Genomic DNA, 23,380 nt, shown 5'->3' on the forward strand with positions numbered 1-23,380 from the left:
TGACAGTTAATACTGAACAAACAAGAACTCAAACTATGAATTATGAAAGAGCTGCAGCATCTGAAACTGACCACAATGAACATTTGACAGATAAACAGTACCACAGTGCTTCAGTTTCAGACTCAGAGTTTGTCATGTCTTTTATGGATTGTGATTGTCTCTCTCAACTCACCATATTTTTTATTAGTAAGTTGTTTGTTTTGTTTCCATCCATCCATCCATTTCCTTCCGCTTATCCGGGGCCGGGTCGCGGGGGTAACAGTCTTACCAGGGATGCCCAGACTTCCCTCTCCCCAGACACCTCCTCCAGCTCTTCCGGGGGGACCCCGAGGCGTTCCCAGGCCAGCCGAGAGACATAGTCTCTCTAACGTGTCCTGGGTCTTCCCCGAGGTCTCCTCCCGGTGGGACATGCCCGGAACACCTCCCCAGGGAGGCGTCCAGGAGGCATCCGAAACAGATGCCCGAGCCACCTCAGCTGGCCCCTCTCGACGCGGAGGAGCAGCGGCTCTACTCCGAGCTCCTCCCTGGTGACTGAGCTCCTCACCCTATCCCTGAGGGTGCGCCCAGCCACCCTGCGGAGGAAACTCATTTCGACCGCTTGTATCCGGGATCTTGTCCTTTCGGTCATGACCCAAAGCTCATGACCATAGGTGAGGGTAGGAACGTAGATTGACCGGTAAATCGAGAGCTTCGCCTCTCGGCTCAGCTCCTTCTTTACCACAACCGACCGATACAGCGACTGCATCACTGCAGACGCTGCACCGATCCGTCTGTCAATCTCACGCTCCATCCTTCCCTCACTCGTGAACAAGACCCCAAGATACTTAAACTCCTCCACTTGGGGCAAAGACTCCCCACCGACCCGGAGAGGGCAGACCACCTTTTCACCCTTTCACCCTTTCACCCTTTGTTTTGTTTTTTTTTTTTTAAATTTTATCAATTACTAGAAATTTCAGGCGACCCCACGTGGGGTCCCGACCCCAAGGTTGAAAAACACTGATCTAGTAGGATTATACTATTTGCTTCAAACAAGCACATAAGTAAGTATTAGTTTTTTTTTTTAAAAAGAGTACTTTAAGTTTAAATTATTCAGAAATATTGAACTGAGATGGTCGATGTGGTTTGTTGTTGACTTTTTAAAATTTTTTTATTTGTTATTATTATAGTGTAAATGCTCGATGCTGTTCACATTTAAGTTGATGTAAGCAGTGTATTAGTTGAAAAGGATAGGCAAAAAAATAAGCTTTTGCTTCTAGCCTATTCCTTTTTTGGTTTATATGTTTATTACAATTGATGTACTGAGTACAATGATTGACGTAAAACCAAAAATAAATTCATTCATTCATTCATTCATTCATTCATTCAAGGAAGAGCTTTAATCATCATTGCGGCAAAACAGACAAGAGAGAAAAAGCTTTGTCGTATGTAGGACGGTTCTAGATGTTTTTATTGAACCCATAAAGACCCAAACATCCACTTTCTACTGATCTAAACTGTTTAATATCTGTTGATCCACTAATCTTATCAATACATGTAAATAATTGGTGTAAAATGCAGTTTGTCATAGACTTACCAATGAAACCATCCCATTTTATACTGGGCATAATACCTGAGAATCTTCAGGAAAACAGTCAAACAAAACTTCTTAGAATACTTTTATTGACTGCAAACAAAGTAATAACAACCTCCTGGTTAAAGCCACAACCCCCCACAATAGTCCAATGGAGGGATAGAATTCAGGATGTATACAACATGGAATATACCACTGCAGTGTTACAAATGAAAAGAGAGATGTTTATGAACAATTGGACCCACATTAAGTCACATTTTAATTTGATGTAAGTGTTGTTGCTTTTTATTGTTGTTGCTGTTGTGGATTTCTATTTTGTTCTATCTCAGATTCTGAATAGAATGTCAAGGTTCTACCATGTTGTATTTTAATGGCTGATGTTGATCTCTCCTGAATATTCTGGTCCTTGTGGCCTAGGACTGGAAACAACCATGGACTACTACCCCCATTAAGACTGAGATGTGTATATATATATATATATATATATATATATATATATATATATATATATATATATATATGTATATATATATATATATATATATATATATATATATATATATATATATATATATATATATATATATATATATATATATATATATGTATATATATATATATATATATATATATATATATATATATATATATATATATGTATATATATATATATATATACATATATATATATATATATATATATATGTATATATATTTCTGTCATATAATGATTTGTTACAATGCACTGTATGGCTACACACATGAAATCTAAATAAAAAGAAGTTTAAAAAAAAAAAATGCAGTTTGTCATCTTTTCATGGTCATCAGATATGACCCATTTGGATGTTCAGGGGCTCTGCAGTTACTGTGGAAACACCGTCATCTTCTACAACATTGATTCACCAGTAAAACTCATAGAGTTGGATCAATGACAGTGGATGGAGACACTTGGTTTATGTTCAGTTGTTGATATATTTGCTGAAAAAAGTCACTTTTTCTTCTGTTTTTTTCTGTTTCTGATATAATAAACCTCAGCTTTAATCTGAGCTTTTATGAGGATCTACATGATCAGTGAATTAAATATAGGAAAATACATGAGTTACACTGAAAAAAACTCAAACTAAATATTACAACCAATGGTGATAAATCACTTAAGAAAGAATAAATACAGAGGAAACTCCATTTGGGAGCTGACACCGAAGAATGGGTTAACACAGGGGTCGTCGGCAGCAGGAAGGTTCAGAACCACTGCGTTAAAGTTCTGGGTAAACAAACACTCCTTTATTGGCAGTGTATTGGAATTGTTTTTATTGTTGTTGGAGTTTTTTTTTTTTGTTTGTTTTTTTGATTGGATCACAGTCAGATTCAGATTCAGATTTATTAATTGTTACTTAATAAAAAAATCCCAGATGCTGTTACAGAACGAAACTGCAAAACACACAGCATGGAATAAAACACAGAAAAGATTTTAAAAACACCAACAAAAAACAGCCCATGTATATACGAGAGTAGTCACCCATGTACCCATGTAGTCACTATGAGAATGAGCATAAAGCAGACAGTTAACCTGCAAAACTATCAAAGTTTAATCCTGTTCAAATAGTAACACCTTCATTTATGCCCCATTCATACCAATAACACTGGTCAACAACAAATTTATTGGTTAAGTTTTTTGAGCTGATTTAGGATAATTTTGGTGTGCTGAATCCAAAAATCACATTAATTTTGCTCAATCAGGTCAACTTTCTGAACTATGCTACATATTGGCTTTTTAACATTTTTGCTTACATTTATGGGCATTTTCACATCATATGATACAAAATTCTTTCATATTTCTTGCAATAAATGAGTTCTGAAGATTTTACTTTTGCCAATTTATGATTAATGTTTTTTTTAATATTACAGGTGAATGAAATGGCTTCGACTAGAAGATCTTGCAAAAATAAGCCTGACATATTCTGCTACATCTGCGGTGAATACACCATTGTACCTAACAGGAATCCTGTTAGAGAAGGATTTTTTTTTTCTCTTAAAACCTATTTTGGGTGAGAACTATATAAAAAATCAACTGATAAAGTCACAAAAATGTAATCAATTTTGTGAGAAGATCAAATTTTTCAAAATCAAATTAGCAAAAAAAACCTGACCTGATTGAGAAAAACAGATGTCATTTTTGGATTTAGCGGTGCAAAATGGTCCTAATTCAGTTGAAAAAACCTAGACAACTTGCAAAAAACATTTTTTTGTAACCCAGTGTAATTAATAATTTTGCAAAATGGGTATTTTTCTCTACCTTGGGGCTTCTCATCTACATGTTAACAGTGTTTTAGGTTGCAGATTTCTTGAGATTTTTAGAAACTCCAGTTTGTTTGTATCCGTGTGGACTGGGAAAACACTGAGATTGGAAACTGATGGTGTCACACCCCATTATAGTTATGTCTATTATTGTTTTGTGTAATGAGGCTGCACCTGAAACATCAAATCCAGGTGTATAAATCAGTGCATGGTCTGCAGTAAATTGAGAATCATATGATGATTATTTTTGGAATAATAACAATCCATGACTTTAGGAAGAATGAAAACATAATTTTCTTTACAAACTGAAGGTGAGTTAAAACCACATTAGTTTCCACCAGTTTTCCTCTGGTTTCTGGAGCACCCTGTGTGTATGTGTGTCTTTGTTTGTTGTTGTTTTCTGCCTAGAAACTCCTTTTGGACTATATTATTGCAATATTTTGACACTATCTAGCTGTAAATATTAGTCCCCATTCTCCTGGCTCCACTTTACAGCTGTGACACTGTTGTGTTTCCTATTAATTACACAGACCGTGGCCTAATTTGTTCCACCAGAGATTCATAATGAGCTGAGATTGTTTTTACGCTCTAATTTATCTCCAAAGCATCACTGTGAATAACATTTACTGCACTTCAGAGGTCTGAAGCTGAACCAGAAGGTCACATCTGTAGTGGTCATTCTTTCTTCAGCAACAACAAAATGGCACATGCACAAACTCTGCAAGTTAATACAGACTGAAATTGATTACTTAAATGGGTTATATATGGTATTGATATTCCAAACTCTCAACAGCAGGGGGATATCATGTACCAGGACACACTTAGGACCATAGCAAAACCACCAATAAAACAATTTTATGTATCCTTAAACTGTATTATTCATTGAATACAGTGTAAAGCTCATTGTTCACACACATCTGTTTTATGGTACCATCATGCTTACTTACTCTTTATGTCATTTTCTTTGACTCTTGAAGGTGTTTTCATAATGTTTTTCATTCCATTTTGTCACTTACTGGCCCAGTGGCATTAGTTTACCTCACCATGGAAAACCAGTAGAATGACTCACTACTCCCTTTAGTGGTCATATCTCTACAATCTAATGCACTGGTGTCTTTAGCAGAACTTCAGAGCTCTTCATTCTAAACATTCATTCATTTTCTGAACCCGCTTTATCCTCACTAGGGTCACGGGGGTCGCTTGGAGCCTATCCCAGCTACATAGGGGTGAAGGCGGGCTACACCCTGGACGAGTCGCCAGTTCATTGCAGGGATCATTCTAAACACTTAAATGATAATTTTAGGACAATTTGTTAAATGTTCAGAAGTAGAAATATTACTTACAGCCCCTTAAATAAGCATGTAGCCTAGCATGCTAACAGATCTTATTGCAATGCTCTGCAAAATATACTGACAACAGAGCAACATAAAATGAATATTCAATTGTAAAGTCACGTGGTTCACATTGATTTTTGTAGTTTGACACATCCTTGCTGTGTTCATTTTCGTTTGTGTCTCCTGCACTTTTGTTTAGCTCTAAACACGGTGATTACTTAAAGTAGTGATATTTTGCTTTTTTTAAATGGAATTATGCTTTTAAAAACATTTCCCTGTGGTCTACATAAACTGTAAATGCTATACTTGAGTCTGAATTCTTCATTAATTCAACTCCACAGGTCCATCTTCAGCACTATTTCTGAGTAATAACACCAGGAAGGTTGTTTTGAGCGCTGGCCCTTTAAATGCAAATGAGCCACTTCAGGCCCCGCCCCCTCCAGGTTGTTAGCTGTGCTGCTCTGTCCCGTTCAACCAACAACTGAACATTTTAGGTAATCAGCTCGAAGTTTGGAGATATTTTCAGTATGGACTACAACAATTATGTCAAATCAAATCAAATCAAATTCTATTTATATAGCACCAAATCATAACAAAAGTTATCTCATGACACTTTACATATAGAGTTGGTCAAAACCAGACTCTAAGCCAATTTACAGAAACCCAACAGAACCCTCCAGGAGCAAACACTTGTGACTGGTGACAGTGGAAGGAAAAAGTACCTTTAACAGCAGAAACCTGGAGCAGACCAAGACTCCTGAAGGATGGCCGTCTGCCTTGACCAGTTGGGGTTAAAGAGAGAGGGTAAAGGAGGAGAAAAGAGAGAGCAATAGAGATAGAGAGAGACTGGGGGAGAGGGGGAGAAGGGGGGGAAGTAGGGGGAGACACATGGATGCAGTTGATGCACAGATAACTGAACTAGAACATCTGTGGAACTGTATAATAAACACTATCATAACTATATGGATAAGTGAGCGATGATGATTAAGGCAGGAGAGAGGCAGGACCACAGCAGCAGGTCCAGAGATGATCCAGGGAAAACCTGTGATGATCCTGGGAAAACCTGTGAGGCGATGAGGCACAGAGACTCCAGAGAAGAAGTCAAGTCAGTAACATGTATTCACTGGGGTGTAAATAGGAGAGAAAATTAGGAGAGAAAAGTTCAGGGACAAATAGGAGCAGAGAGGAGGTCAGAGAGGAGGAGGAGCAGAGAAGAGCTCAGTGTATCCAGATGAGTCTCCATCAGTCTAAACCTATAGCAGCAGAACTAAGAGCAGGCTGATCTGCCGTAACTATAGGATTCATCAAAAAGGAACATTTTTAACCTACTCTTAAACATAGAGAGGGTGTCTGCCTCCCGGACCGAGGCAGGGAGGTGGTTCCACAATCGTGGAGCTCGACAGCTGAAGGCTCTGGCCCCCGTCCTACTTTTGGAGATTCTAGGGACCACCAGTAAGCCTGCATGTTGAGAGCGTAGTGCTCTAGATGGATTGTATAGAACTAAAAGCTCTTTCAGATAAGTAGGTGCCTGGCCATGAAGGGCTTTGTAATGTTGTGATGTAACTAGTTATAGACGCAACAAATTAAGCAGGAATTAAAAGGTGGTGTAGAAATCTACTCGATTTTTGCCCAAATGAATATAAAGACAGTTTTGCAGCACCTGGAGGGTTCAAATTCAAACTTTATGAATTACTAGCATCCCCAAATACACAAATAAATCGGCAAAAAAGTCGGTTTAGCAAAATATGACCCCTTCAAGTGAAAAACTGCTCTCTTGTAGCAATTGCAGCTACAAGAAGGAAAATGGCCAGAGGATTATATTAATGCAAGGTATAGGGTTTGATTTGACTCCCTCGACGGAAGCATGTGACAGGAAATCTGCTAAGTGGTGATAATGATAGCTGATTGATAAATGACCTTTGCTTGTGTGGTCAGACTCATTTTGTCTTGAGTGGACATGGCTGAGTCCATTTAGAGGAGTCAGATAGGAAACTGCAGGCGGTTATGAATTATATGTTCACTTTTCCTGTAAGAGCTGGAACGGATCCACACGTTGCAGGGAAGGAAGCGAGCGTAGAATTGATTTATTAAGCTGTGGCAACAATGCTGCAGTGATACCATTGTGTCAGTCAGTGACGTTTTCTTGCATAATACACATCATTCTTTCCCTCGAAACATTCAGAGTGTAGTATCACAGATGGCCTCATTTCAACAATTAAAGGAGGATTACCCAGAGGTATAGACGGCAAACATTGTAAATGACATGGTGCTGTGAGATATGGGGAGAATAGGACTTGATTATGTTTGGTGAGAGATGAGACTCGATTTAGTGCCTCCTGGAAGTATAAGATGCCAGATTTTAATTCCTCTAATGGGAAATGCTGGGGGGCCCCTAGTGCATACAATTATGATGAGCCTGCACTAAACTTGTTACTGCATTGCATCGTTTCATCACATGATCAAATAGCATCTTGGGAGACCTGAGGCTGGACAACAACACATATACACATTACCCATCAGCCATCACTGCTTATCTGTATATGAGACAATATAAAGATACAAAGAAGGTATTGGCTTGATTGAAAATTTGTGTTTTTTATTTGACGTTTCGCTTGTGGAAAAGCTACGCATGCAGCTACTGGGATCTTCACACCAGATCCATTTCTATGTGTCATCTCTGTTTACTAATTAGAGTTTACATGCCCTCAACAATGTACCTGTTTAGTTCTGCCGGGGCCATAGAATTCTTTTGACTAAAATCCAACCTCAACTGTTTGGATGGGATTTCTCCTCAGTCTTCGTAGCTGCATTAAAGACTTTTGCGACTGGCTACATGATGTATGTTGTTTTATTACTCCGACCCCCCGAAGGGGAGGCAAGGGGTATTGTTTCTGGTTCGATTTGTTTGTTTGTTGGTTTGTTTCTTCTAGGAGCAAAATTATTGGTTGAATTCATACCAAATTGGGTTTATAGATTGCCAGTGATCCAGAATAGATGTGATTACATTTTGGAAAAAGTAGGTCAAAGTTTACTTTTTTAATGAATTTTTGAAAAAATATATTTTTCCCATTTACTGTTAATGGGCGAAAATTCATATGTCTGTAGCAGCAAAACTATTGGTTGAATTCATACCTAATTGGGTTTATAGATTACCAGTGACCCAGAATAGATGCCATTACATTTTGGGAACAGAAGGTTAAAATTTAAATTTTTTATGAATTTTTAAAATATTTTTTCCCCCCATTTACTTATAATGGCCGAAATTTCACATGTCTGTTGCAGCAAATCTATTGGTTGAATTCATACCTAATTGGGGTTATAAATTGCCAGTGATCCAGAATAGATGTGATTATATTTTGGAAAAAGTAGGTCAAAGTTTACGTTTTTTATGAATTTTTGAAAAAAAATATTTTTCCCATTAACTGTTAATGGGCGAAATTTCACATGTCTGTAGCAGCAAAACTATTGGTTGAATTCAGACCTAATTGGGTTTATAAATTGCCAGTGACCCAGAATAGATGTGGTTACATTTTGGGAAAAGTAGGCCAAAGTTTACATTTTATATGAATTTTTTAAAATGTTTTTTTTCTCCCCTTTACTAATATTGGGCGAAATTTCAAATGTTTATAAAAACATTGATATTGTTTCAGTTTATTTCAGACTTGGCACATACATAGAGGCAATTGATATGCTGACATCAGCACACACAGACATGATGACATCAGCTGGAGCGATGCCAAAATAAGCAACAATACATGCGAGGTGCGGGGTTTATTGTGCCTGGTACCACTTGTTTTATTCTTATTTCCACCTCAAAAAGCTCATATTTTCTTAATTGTCATTCAAATCTGAGTCTTGATTCACTTGTTTCTATATAAGGTTGGGTAACAAACAGGAAAACATCGAAATATGCTTAGTTTTTCTGGTATTTATTAGTTATTTTTACTGTACTATTGTCATTATCTTCAGTAATTACAAAGTCAGTACTAACTACATTACTAATAAATAACTGGAGTTCATAAAAAACTTTGAACACTGAATGTCTATGGATTGTTCAGTTCATGACCACACCAGTACTGAATCTTTATGTGAACCCACCTGAACTGCACCTGAACTCATCACTTCAGCTGAGACCTTGTACGGTACACTGAGCGCTCACACTAGCCAAAAATAAATAAATAAAAACTGGACCAACAGGATCGGGCCTGGTATGGATTGACTAGTGTGAGTCCAGTGTGTGAGCCTTCAGGGTGTACACACAGCAGTGTCTCAAACTGTGGCAAATCCACTGACCATGAACCCTTAAAACATGGAAGATTTGAGATGACATTTCAGTGAGAAACCTCCCTCAAGGGACCCCATGTTATTCCCACTGAACAGTTTTGATAAGCACAAAAAGTACCAGAAGAAAGGAAAGGAAAGGAAAGGAAAGGAAAGGAAAGGAAAGGAAAGGAAAGGAAAGGAAAGGAAAGGAAAGGAAAGGAAGGAAAGGAAAGGAAAGGAAAGGAAAGGAAAGGAAAGGAAAGGAAAGGAAAGGAAAGGAAAGGAAAGGAATGAAAATTATTATATTTTAAGATGTATATTGTGCACTATGTTTCTAGTGCATTATATTTGTAGTTACTTGTGTTTTCTTATTCTTTATAGTCATATTGTTCATATTAATTCCTCTACTAATGTCAAAACAGAGTCTTTTTCAGAAGGTAATTTTCCAAGTTGTTTAAACCTGAAATTATTTTGTTATTTATTGAGGTTTTTATTATATTCTTATTTTTGTTGTCCCTAACGTTTATATTGACACCTATAAGATGATGGTGATGATGATGACACAATTAATAACACTTTACTTTTAATATCTTATTTTGGTATAGATCCAGCTGATGTCATCATGTTTATGCTTGTGCTGATGTCAGCATATCAGTTGCCTCTATATATGTGTCAAGTTTGAAGTAAATTGAAACAAAATTAATGTTTTTATTAACATTAGAAATTCCACCCATTATAAGTAAATAAGGAAAAAAAAAGGATTTGAAAAATTCATAAAAAATTTGAATTTTGACCTTCTTTTCCCAAAATGTAATCAAATCTTTTCTGGTTCACTGGCAATCTACAAACCCAGTTTGGTCTGAATTCAACCAATAGTTTTGCTGCTTGAGTGTTAACAAACAAAGACACAAACTGAACCAAAAACATACCCCTGCCTCCCCTTCGGGGGGCGGGGTAATAAAATACACTAGAGATAAGTTCATTTTTTCAAAGGATGTTAAAGCAAATTAATTTAATGCTGTGAGCTGTTTTTTCTTCTTATTTCCAGAGTGCTCACATGTATCTGTATGTTCTCTGGTCCCTGATGTGAGCTACATAAAACAGAGGTAAAGCCAGAGGAGCCCACGGCCTAACCCTTAGTGGGTGACAACGTGCTAATGCACATATCAACATATGGAGTGTGAAAAGGAGAGGTTACATGAGGAGAAGACGCAGAGGGCTGGAGTTATGTTAGAACACAACTACACTGAAATCCATCACTGTCAGCTGTATCTGAAAGTCAAGGCTGTGGATAATCCTGCAGAAACATTCTATACCATAGTTATGTAATGTAAATGTTAAGAACTTCAGGGTGGAAGCAGGTCACTGCTGCTGCAGCTGCTTCATTTCAGGAGCGACATGTGATAGTTTACATATGATTTATTGGGTAAACACCTCCCACATCACTGCTGGTGAAGACCCTCTCACGTCAAGAACTGCAGAATCCATTTGATCAGAGCTGTGTTTGTGTAAGTTTACACAACAGTACAGAAGATTATCCTATCAGACGGACAGAAACTGGGAAAAGTCAGAAGGCAGAGAGTTCGTCAAAGGATGGAGGAAGTCACTATCAGTGTGTGTGTGTGTGTGTGTGTGTGTGTGTGTGTGTACGTGCATGCGTGCATGCATGCGTGCGTGTGTGTGTGCGTGCGTACGTGCGTGTGTATGCATGTGTGTGTGTGTGTGTGTGTGCATGCATGCGTGCGTGCGTGTGCATGCGTGTGTGTGTGTGTGTGTGTGTGTGTGTGGACTTCACAAGTACGTTGCCATCTGTCTGACTGGATCAAGTCCTGTGTCACTTCACAACATGCAACCTTTAGCAGTTTTGTTCTGCACCGAACACTGCAAGCTGCTTCACATCAACGATATGTTCCTCTCACTGAACTGGTTTACTAACATGAGTGCAAGTCTTATTATTTATGCAAAAATCATTGTTTTTTAGCTTTTAAGAGGGTGAACCACTATCATATCACATCACATCATATCACATCATATCATATCATATCATATTGTATCATATTGTATCATATCGTATCATATCATATCATATTGTATCATATCATATTGTATCATATTGTATCATATCGTATCATACCGTATCATATCGTATCATATCATATCATCATATCATATCATATCATATCATATCATACCATATCATATTGTATCATATCGTATCATATCTTATCGTATCATATCATATCATTGGAGTTTGGTTTACAGTTTTACCGTTTTCCCCTTTCTGGTCAATTGAATAATAATAAATTATTGGCAATCAACTGAAAACTCAGTCGATTCAGACCCAAAAAAAATCATGCCTATTTAAAGTCTCCACACTAGTTACCACCTTTATCAATTTATCAAACATTAAATGAGCCTGTATGAGGCTCATATAATGAAAATGGTTATGAATCAGGATGACCCCACACATCCTAAATTCTTCTTTTTTATTTTCTACAGAAACTAAATACTTCCAGGAACTATATATGTATATATATATATATATATATATATATATATATATATATATATATATATATATATATATATATATATATATATATATATATATATATATACCATCTCAGTCTGTATTTTATGCATTAGTCAATGTTTTGCTTTGTTTTTTTCAGAATTTCTACATCAACATTATTACTTTTTAGTACATTTTACAAGGTTTCACTGTTGAACACTATTTATTGTTGATTGTATTCTATTTTATTTTGCACTTAAAAGCCATTTTGCGCTGCAATATTTCACAACTGTATTTTATTATTGCTTCTATTTTTTTTTTTTTTTTTCAATCATGTGTACAGGAATAGCATTTGTCTGAATAGTTCCAATGATTAATTTATTGACTGAATTGATTTTTTTCGTCAGCTGTCTTTGTATGGTACTTTATAATTTGTTTGAAAAGTGCGATATACATAGTTGTTAAATAAGATATAACAGTTTTTTTTCTATTATTAATATTATTAGTAGTAGTAGTAGAAATAGTAATCTGATGTTTTCTTCACCTTTTATCCATTATCTGATCAATACTGTCTAGAAACTTTCCTAATAGTCGTCCATGCTCTTGTGTAGCAAATTAAAGAAAAAATATCATCTTAAAATCTGAAATAAAATTAAAATTCTTTCCTCTTATTTATTTTTTTTATTTCTTTATTTAATGTTAGTATTAGCATTGTCTATAGTTTTAAGTTACAAATAGAAACCTTAAACTTCAGAATTGAGTTGTGGTGCTGATAAGGTTAACCCACCCTTAGATTTATACTTACCTTATGAGTCCACTAGGGGGTGCTGGTGGTGAAATAGATTTAACACAGTAGCAGACAGCTTTGGAGAAACAGACTGAAGACTAATAAGAAAGGAAATGATGAAACTGTACAGTGTATGACTCTTACAGTAAAATTAGTGAGTGATGAAAAGGCATTTTAATTAGTTTAAATTCAGTCAGGGGTATCGTCAAGGTTACTATGATTAAAAATAAACTGAAATAACAAATGTGGATGTAGACTAGCTGTCAGAGATTAAAGTTAAAAAGGATGATACTAACACTGAATTAGGGCTAAAATATATAGAATATGAAAATACTTAGGCTTAGTTCTTTTTATCTGCATATTTATTCTATTTTCTATATTTCATAGTTTTTATACTCACACACAGTTCTTTTTATATGCATATTTATTCTATTTTCTATATTTCATAGTTTTTATACTCACTCATAGTTCTCTTTATATCCGTATTTATTCTATTTTCTATATTTCATAGTTTTTATACTCACACACAGTTCTTTTTATATGCATATTTATTCGATTTTCTATATTCCGTAGTTTTTATATGTGTATTTATTCTATCTTGTATATAGTATCTTGTATATAGAGAGCTTGTATTTTGTATTATTGCTGCTGCCTGCTGAGGCAACTGCATCGAAATTTCATTTTTGATGAAAAATCTGGAATAACAAATAAAGTCTGTCTAAGTCTCTAAACAGTATTTTCACGCATTTTATCCTCACTGTTCATTATTAATCCTTATTACAGTGGGAAAAAATGCCCTTTTAAAAACAAGTAAAAAAAATTAAAAAAAAAAAATTAACGCAAGATATGTTTGCTTGAATTGAGCAAAAAAAAAATCTGTCAATGGAACAAGTGAAAATTATCTTGGTAAGATTTCTTGGAATAAGATTTACAAGATCTATTGCCTAAAATAAGTTCTTATATCTCACTGAAAAGTTCCTCTGTAGATGATTATGTCTTATTTTAAGTGTAATGGGATATATTGACTAGAAATGATAAAAATACACTTGGCAAGATTTTGATTTTTTTCCAGTGTAAAATGTGTTGCCAAATAAGATTTTTTTTTTTTTTTTTTTTTTAAATAATCTTTTTATTTGGACATATTTTCAGTACACACATCCTCTCAGCACAAGTACAAGCATATGTCCAATTTTCCAGTTTAACCCTTTCATGCACACTGGTCACTACAGTGGACAGTTCTTCTCCAGCTGTTCTCTTGTAAATTCATGGGTTTTGTTGTTTTAGTTCCATATCAGCCAACACAGTGGACACTTATGCACCATCCCATACACTGACATTCATACTATTACTGTAACTTTGCTGTTCTTGATAAACCAGATCTGCAGTAACATGTTTTAGAGTAAATCAATTACTAATTGTTATTAGACTGTAATTAACAGTTTTCTTAAACAAAAGTTGGGTTTTTTTGCATATTATCTCCATGAAGTGAGTAGTAACTAGAATTAGAGTATGTTAAAAGGTGAGAAAACATCAGATTAGCGGCATTAAAAATGTTTTTATTGCCAAGTTTTCACAAAGTATTTCACTCTCTGATGATGGGTTTAAAATACATGTTTCTTTGCTTCAAAAATTAAACTTATGGTGTCCATCTGAGTGGACATTTTTGTAACTCCATGAAAAATAGGTTCATTAACCCTTTCATGCGTTAATTATGAGAACCTTAATCAAGATATTTTTCCTGAGTGATTTTATTCCTCTTTAGGCATGAAAAAAAAGGAAAATTTTTATGAGCCTGTTTTTCATGGAGTTGCAAAAATGTCCACTCAGCTGAAGAAGCAAAGAAACATGTATTTGGTGATACACTGCATGAAAACTATGAAATAAAAAAGCATTTTTAATGCTGCTAATCTGATGTTTTTTCACATTTTAACATACCTGCATGGAGATAATTTGCAAAAAAAAAAAAAACCTTTTTGTTAAAAAACAAAATAGTTAATCACAGTCTAATAACAATTACCTTTTTTTTTTTTTTTTTTTTTTTTTTTTTACATTCAAACATGTTTCTGCAGATCAAGTTTATCTAGATCAGCAAATTTACAGTAATGGTGTGAATTACAGTGTATGGGATGATGCATAAGCGTATCCACTGTGTTGGCTGATATGGAACTACAACAACAAAATCCATAAATATATAAGAGAACAGCTTTGAACAGCTGTCCACTGTAGTGACCACTATGCATGAAAGGGTTAAAAACAACCTCAATTGCATTTTTTTTTTCTTTCAGATGCTTAAAGAGGAATAAAATCACTCAAGAAAAAAATATTGACTAAGGTTCTCATAATTCATGCATGAAAGGGTTAAAAAAAAAAAAAAAAAAAAAAAAAAAAAAGTAGTACCCCTCCCCCCCACCCCCCGCCATCTCCACCCACATTGTTCCACATTCACTTAATTACGATTATTATCTTTTCTCTTCTATTATGTTTTCTATAGATGTTTTATCAAAGCTGCAAAGCTGGAGAGGAAAGGCTTCCATGTGCCTAATGGGATATTTTGGCAGCCAACATTTCCTCAAACTAATAACCCCACAGTCTGTCTGTCTGTCTGTCTGTCTGTCTGTCTGTGTGTGTGTGCTAGAGAACATCCCACTTCACAGTTCAGTCCACGCCTTATGATACTCTACATAAATGGTCCCTGGTGGACTTTTACGCACAGTGACACCATGGGCCCACAGTGTTCCCAGTGCGCTCTTTTGACCTCCCTCTGTCTTCTTCTGTCTTCTTTTTGCTGTTTTGGCCAAGACTCCACTTTTGAGCTGACTTTACTTCACACCAATGACAACCATGCGCGGATCGAAGAGACCAGCGTGGATTCGGGGAAGTGTCCGGACGGTGGTGCGTGTTTCGCCGGGGTGGCCAGGTTGTTCACTAAGGTGTCGGAGATCCGCAGAAATGAGAAACACGTCCTGCTCCTGGATGCTGGAGACCAGTTTCAGGGAACTGTGTGGTTCAACTATTACAAAGGAGCCGAGGCTGCGCACTTTATGAACCAACTGGGATATGATGTGATGGTAAAGACTTACGCATACTTGTACCATGTGTGTGGAAGATCTGTGGGGAGAGTTTAGGTCTGATTAGGACACATATTTATGTTCCAGAACAAGTGGAACTTAAGGGAATCAGTTTTACATTTGATTCAATGATGCAAACAGTGCGTCAGAGAGAGTTGACAGAATTACGCACGTACTTTTTACTCCAGTACAAGTACTCTATGGAAGAGGATTAGGGTCACTGGGGAAAAAAAATAATTAAGTCCAATATATATATATGTGTATATATATATGAAATTTTGTTTTATTTTATTATTTTTTTATTATTATTATCATTGCGAGAAAAAAGTCAGAATTCTGAGAAAAAAAGTTAGAATTCTGACTTTAATCTCAGAATTCTGACTTTTTTTTCTCAAAAGTCTCACTTTAAACTCCAAATTCTGACTTTAAACTCTGAATTCTGACCTTAAACTAGGAATTTTGACTTTTTTTCCTCAGAATTCTGACTTCAATCTCAGAATTTTGGCTTTTTTCCCTCAGAATTCTGGCTTTTTTTCTCTCAGAATTCTGACTTAAACTCAGAGTTATGACTTTTTTTCCTCACAATTCTGACTTTAAACTCAGAATTCTGACTTTAGTCTCAGAATTCTGACTTTTTTTTCTCAGAATTCTCACTTTAATCTCAGAATTCTGACTTTTTTTCTCAGTATTGTGACTTTTTCCTCAGAATTCTGGCTTTAATCTCATAATGATAATTTTAAAAAATTATTGGACCTTATTTTTTTTCCAGTGGCCCTAATCTTCTTCAGTAGATATACAAGTACTGAAGCAAAACAAAAAAAAAAAGTACTGATCAAAATTTAAGTAGTAATTCAGTCTCTTTGCTCAAATGAACGTGAAAAGGTACAGGGTGTTGAATGTGTTTGTATAAGAAAAGTAAAAAAAACAAAAACAAAAAGAAAGAAAAAAGAAAAGAAAGTATTCTCATTTAGGGTTAACTGAACTTCACATCAAATTAACTAAATACAAATAGAATCAAACAGTTCTTGAAATAACTTCAGAAATATGCATGGAAATAAATTGGCTTAATCATTTTGCCATTTATCCTACATATTTATGTCTTGTAAAGTTTACTGTGAATGATACTGACTGATTTATTCACACTGGAATCATATTTTCTATGGATCAATTTAGGTGGAAATTAGCCTTAAAGTAACGAAGATGATGGAGGAAAAAATGATTAAAAAACAAAAACAAAATCTTTAACCCTTTATAGTTCACTCATAGAAATACTCCGAAATTTAGAATTTCAACCCTAGTGTGTTATTGGAGGACATAACACGACTTTATTGTACTTTTTTGTTTTTTTTTAATTGTTATGTAGGAAATCAAGGTCAGTGAAGTTAACATATTTGGCTCCTTACCCATAAGTGACAACAAAATAAAATCCAAGAAGTAAATTTGGTAAAAAGAATATCACATTTAGAACATTAGAACAACATCAGTGCTGATCCAGACCCCTGTCCACATCCACATTCTCCCTTTGAACATCATTCCTTACATTAGTACCATTACTTCATGGTACCTAACAAAGCAGGTACACTCACTGTTGGACCTTACAGACCCTGTAGACCACACTGAACCTGAGATTGGTGACTCACTGTCCTCACTGGAACTGTTGCTGTCACTGTCTTGTAATGCATGTGGAAATTACCAAAAATAGTCACTTGCCCGATAAAGGGTTAAACGTAAACTACCGTGTTCTAGATGTGGCAGTTTTTATGCTGTTGTGTATTTGTGTATGCTGTACCACATTTGTCCAACAGTCACCGCTAAAGCGCTCTGGGCATAGCAACGTGATTGTAAGTCTACTGTATTCCAAAATGAGTAATATCTCCCAAAATATTGATCCTATCAGCTCGCCGTTTTCACTAGTCTGTTCCTTGATGATAAATACATAAGTATGACAAAGTGCAGCAGTCAGCTCTGTATGGATTTTGTGTGAATCCCAAGACACACACACACACACACACACATATATATATATATATATATATATATATATATATATATATATATATATATATATATATATATATACATACAAAGAGGCCACTTGGCTTTTATAACATAGATGTTAGAGTAGAAAGTACAATAAGTTGACTATAATGTTGTCGGAAAAATGAAAAAGTACAGAAAGAAAGTATTTGTGCTTCATTTTTCTTCCACACCTCTGCTTATGATCCATGTTGTTTTATGTCTTAGGCTTTTGGAAACCATGAGTTCGACAATGGAATTGAAGGTCTGATCCAGCCGTTCCTCCAGCGGAAAAACTTCACTGTGGTGAGCGCCAACATCAAAGTTGACCAGACCGTGGTTGCACAGCTTGGCGGCTTCTTCCAGCCCTACGTGGTCCTCAACGTGGGCTCAGAGAAGGTGGCTGTGATCGGATACACCACTGCAGAAACACCGTTCTTATCTATGCCAAGTAAGACGTCGAGTGTCTTAACCCACATCAGGGGCAGAAAGTTTGATGCTTTTGAGAGAAAACTGTGCATGTATTTGACTGCAGATGACAGAAGACGCGCCTGTTTAAAACCATGAATTTGGATTTTATCAACATTATCATACTTTAACCCAGTGTTTTTCAACCTTTCAACCATGTGGGGTCACCTGGAATTCAAATTGATTCGCCTGAAATTTCTAGTAATTGATAAAAAAAAAAAAGAAATGAAATAAAATAAATAAATAAATAAATATAAAAATTACAAATAACAACTATTTTTAAATGATTCAATATGTATTTCATTATAATTAAAACACCACACACTTTTCTTATAAAAATCAAGTTCACATAAAATGCAGGATATAATATCTGAAAGGGCATATCTTGATTGACCCGATCATGTGGTTACATGCGTTGCTACGCTTCAACCTGCCGGACACAGTCGCAGTCAGAAAACCAGACCGAACTGAGAATGGGAAGATCTTTTCTGCCTCCATCCATAATAATATACATTATATAGCCTTAATGTCGTCTAAAATTAACGTTTATTTGCCACATACAGTGGAGGACAAAATTATTAGCCGCCCTACAAAAATATCATTGTTTTAAAGGTATTTCCCAAGTGCTTTGACACAGAGCAACACATTTTTAACACAGCTTTTTTTAGATATCCTAGTTTTATTTTGGATGCTTACATGATTTTAGTTTGCACACAAAAATGAAAATATTCGACAAAAAACAAAAAGTACCAGGGTCAAAATTATTAGCCCCCCTGATCCTAATAGTCAATTGTGTATCCTTTTTGCTGGATAACAGCCTGCAGTCATAGTATTTTTTTTATGACAAGTCTCTGACACTTTTTTTGAGGAATCCCAGCCCATTCTTCTTTGGCAAATCTTTCCAGCTCCTCCAGATTTGGTGGCCTTCTGGCATGGATGTTCTTTTTTAGGTCACCCCGAATATTTTTAATGGGATTTAAGTCAGGGCTCTGTGCAGGCCACTCAGTTACATTCACTTTGGTCTTCTGAAGATAGTTCTTCACCAAGAGAGATGTATGTTTTGGATTGTTGTCATATTGGAAGATGAAGCAATGACCAAGACCCAGTGTTACTGCTGACTGCTTAAGGTTTTCTTTCAAAATCTCCATATCTTTCTTTGTTCATGATTCCTTCCACCTTGACCAGATTTCTAGTTCCAGATGCACTATAGCATCCCCACAACACAATACTCCCACCACCAAGTTTCACTGTAGGGACAGTGTTCTTTGGGTTCTATGCATCTCCCTTTTTTCTCCAACCATAAACGCGGAAATAGAGCTCCAGTTTTGTCTCATCAGACCATAGGACACACTTCCAGTATGCAGAATGTTTCTCCAGGTTGTCCTGAGCATATTTAAGTCTGGCTTAAAGGTGTCTCTTCTTCAAAAGTGGAGTTTTTCTTGGTCTGCATCCTCTCAGTCTCCACCACACACTTATTACTCGTTTATAACACGCTGACACGCCACAACACACTTATTACTCGTTTATAACACGCTGAAACGCCACAAAACACTTATTACATGTTTATAACACGCTGACATGCCACAACACACTTATTACACGTTTATAACATATTTATCACACGCTGAAACGCCACAAAACACTTATTACACGTTTATAACACGCTGAAACGCCACAACACACTTATTACACGTTTATAACACGCTGAAACGCCACAACACACTTATTACACGTTATAACACGCTGACATGCCACAACACACTTATTACACGTTTATAACATATTTATCACACGCTGAAACGCCACAAAACACTTATTACACGTTTATAACACGCTGAAACGCCACAACACACTTATTACACGTTTATAACACGCTGACATGCCACAACACACTTATTACACGTTTATAACACGCTGACACGCCAAAAAACACTTATTACACGTTTATAACACGCTGAAATGCCACAACACGCTTATTACACGTTATAACATGCTGAAACGCCACAACACACTTACTACACGTTTATAACACACTGACAAGCCACAACACACTTATTACACGTTTATAACATGCTGAAACGCCACAACACACTTACTACACGTTTATAACACACTGACAAGCCACAACACACTTATTACACGTTTATAACATGTTTATAACATGCTGAAGCGCCACAACACACTTATTACACGTTTATAACACACTGACAAGCCACAACACACTTATTACACGTTTATAACATGTTTATAACATGCTGAAACGCCACAACACACTTATTACACGTTTAAAAATCGCTGAAATGCCACAAAACACTTATTACACGTTTATAACACGCTGACACGCCACAACACACTTATGACATGTTTATAGCACGTTTATAACATGCTGAAACGCCACAGCACACTTATTACACGTTTATAACATGTTTATCACATGCTGAAACGCCACAACACACTTATTACACGTTTATAAATCGCTGAAACGCCACAAAACACTTATTACACGTTTATAACACGCTGACACGCCACAAAACCCTTATTACACGTTTATAACACGCTGACACCCCACAACACACTTATTACACGTTTATAACATATTTATAACACGCTGAAACACCACAAAACACTTATTACACGTTTATAAAACGCTGACACGCCACAACAAACTTATTACACGTTTATAACACGCTGAAACGCCACAACACACTTATTACACGTTTATAACATGCTGACACGCCACAAAACACTTATTACACGTTTATAACACACTGAAACGCAACAACACACTTATTACACGTTTATAACACACTGACACGCCACAACACACTTATTACACGTTTATAACACGCTGAAACGCCATAAAACACTTATTACACGTTTTTAACACGCTGACACGCCACAACACACTTATTACACGTTTATAACACGCTGACACGCCACAAAACACTTATTACACGTTTATAACACGCTGACACGCCACAACACACTTATTACATGTTTTTAACACGCTGACACGCCACAACACACTTATTACACGTTTATAACACGCTGAAATGCCACAAAACACTTATTACACGTTTATAACACGCTGACACGCCACAACACACTTATGACATGTTTATAGCACGTTTATAACATGCTGAAATGCCACAGCACACTTATTACACGTTTATAACATGTTTATCACATGCTGAAACGCCACAACACACTTATTACACGTTTATAAATCGCTGAAACGCCACAAAACACTTATTACACGTTTATAACACGCTGACACGCCAAAAAACCCTTATTACACGTTTATAACTGGCTGACACCCCACAACACACTTATTACACGTTTATAACATATTTATAACACGCTGAAACACCACAAAACCCTTACTACACGTTTATAACACGCTGAAACGCCACAACACACTTATTACACGTTTATAACATGCTGACACGCCACAAAACACTTATTACACGTTTATAACACACTGAAACGCAACAACACACTTATTACACGTTTATAACACACTGACACGCCACAACACACTTATTACACGTTTATAACACGCTGACACACCACAAAACACTTATTACACGTTTATAAACAGCTGGACACGCCACAAAAAACTTATTACACGTTTATAACATGCTGAAACACCACAAAAAACTTATTACACATTTATAACACGCTAACACGCCACAACCCACTTATTACACATTTATAACACGCTGACACGCCACAACACACTTATTACACGTTTATAACATATTTATCACACGCTGAAACAGCACAAAACACTTATTACACGTTTATAACACGCTGACACGCCACAACACACTTACTACAAGTTTTTAACATGCTGACACGCCAAAAAAAACTTATTACATGTTTATAACAAGCTGAAATGCCACAACACACTTATTACACGTTGATAAAACACTGAAACGCCACAGCACACTTATTACACGTTTATAACACGCTGACACGCCACAACACACTTATTACACGTTTATAACACGCTGAAATGCCACAACACACTTATTACACGTTGATAACACGCTGAAACGCCACAACACACTTATTACACGTTTATAACACACTGACAAGCCACAACACACTTATTACACGTTTATAACATGTTTATAACATGCTGAAGCGCCACAACACACTTATTACACGTTTATAACAAACTGACAAGCCACAACACACTTATTACACGTTTATAACATGTTTATCACATGCTGAAACGCCACAACACACTTATTACACGTTTATAAATCGCTGAAACGCCACAAAACACTTATTACACGTTTATAACACGCTGACACGCCACAAAACCCTTATTACACGTTTATAACTGGCTGACACCCCACAACACACTTAGTACACGTTTATAACATATTTATAACACGCTGAAACACCACAAAACCCTTACTACACGTTTATAACACGCTGAAACGCCACAACACACTTATTACACGTTTATAACATGCTGACGCGCCACAAAACACTTATTACACGTTTATAACACACTGAAACGCAACAACACACTTATTACACGTTTATAACACACTGACACGCCACAACACACTTATTACACGTTTATAACACGCTGACACGCCACAAACACTTATTACACGTTTATAACACGCTGACACGCCACAAAAAACTTATTACACGTTTATAACATGCTGAAACACCACAAAAAACTTATTACACATTTATAACACGCTAACACGCCACAACCCACTTATTACACATTTATAACACGCTGACACGCCACAACACACTTATTACACATTTATAACATATTTATCACACGCTGAAACAGCACAAAACACTTATTACACGTTTATAACACGCTGACACGCCACAACACACTTACTACAAGTTTTTAACATGCTGACACGCCAAAAAAAACTTATTACATGTTTATAACAAGCTGAAATGCCACAACACACTTATTACACGTTGATAAAACGCTGAAACGCCACAACAGACTTATTATACATTTATAACACGCTGACACGCCACAACACACTTATTACACGTTTATAACACGCTGAAATGCCA

At 36.1% G+C, this 23,380-nt stretch overlaps 1 protein-coding gene across 1 annotated transcript in view; it reads left to right on the forward strand.

The window, feature by feature from the left end:
- The first annotated feature begins 15,481 nt into the window (after positions 1–15,481).
- The window catches only part of nt5e (5'-nucleotidase, ecto (CD73)), a 36,918-nt gene continuing 29,019 nt past the window's right edge, over positions 15,482–23,380 (forward strand). Inside the window, exons 1-2 of the mRNA XM_030125959.1 lie at positions 15,482–15,829; positions 18,074–18,296. Of these exons, the coding sequence (XP_029981819.1) occupies positions 15,482–15,829; positions 18,074–18,296 (571 nt within the window). The remainder of the gene's footprint in view (positions 15,830–18,073; positions 18,297–23,380) is intronic.

This window comes from Sphaeramia orbicularis, chromosome 22, assembly GCF_902148855.1.
Source record: "Sphaeramia orbicularis chromosome 22, fSphaOr1.1, whole genome shotgun sequence".
NCBI lineage: Eukaryota > Metazoa > Chordata > Actinopteri > Kurtiformes > Apogonidae > Sphaeramia > Sphaeramia orbicularis.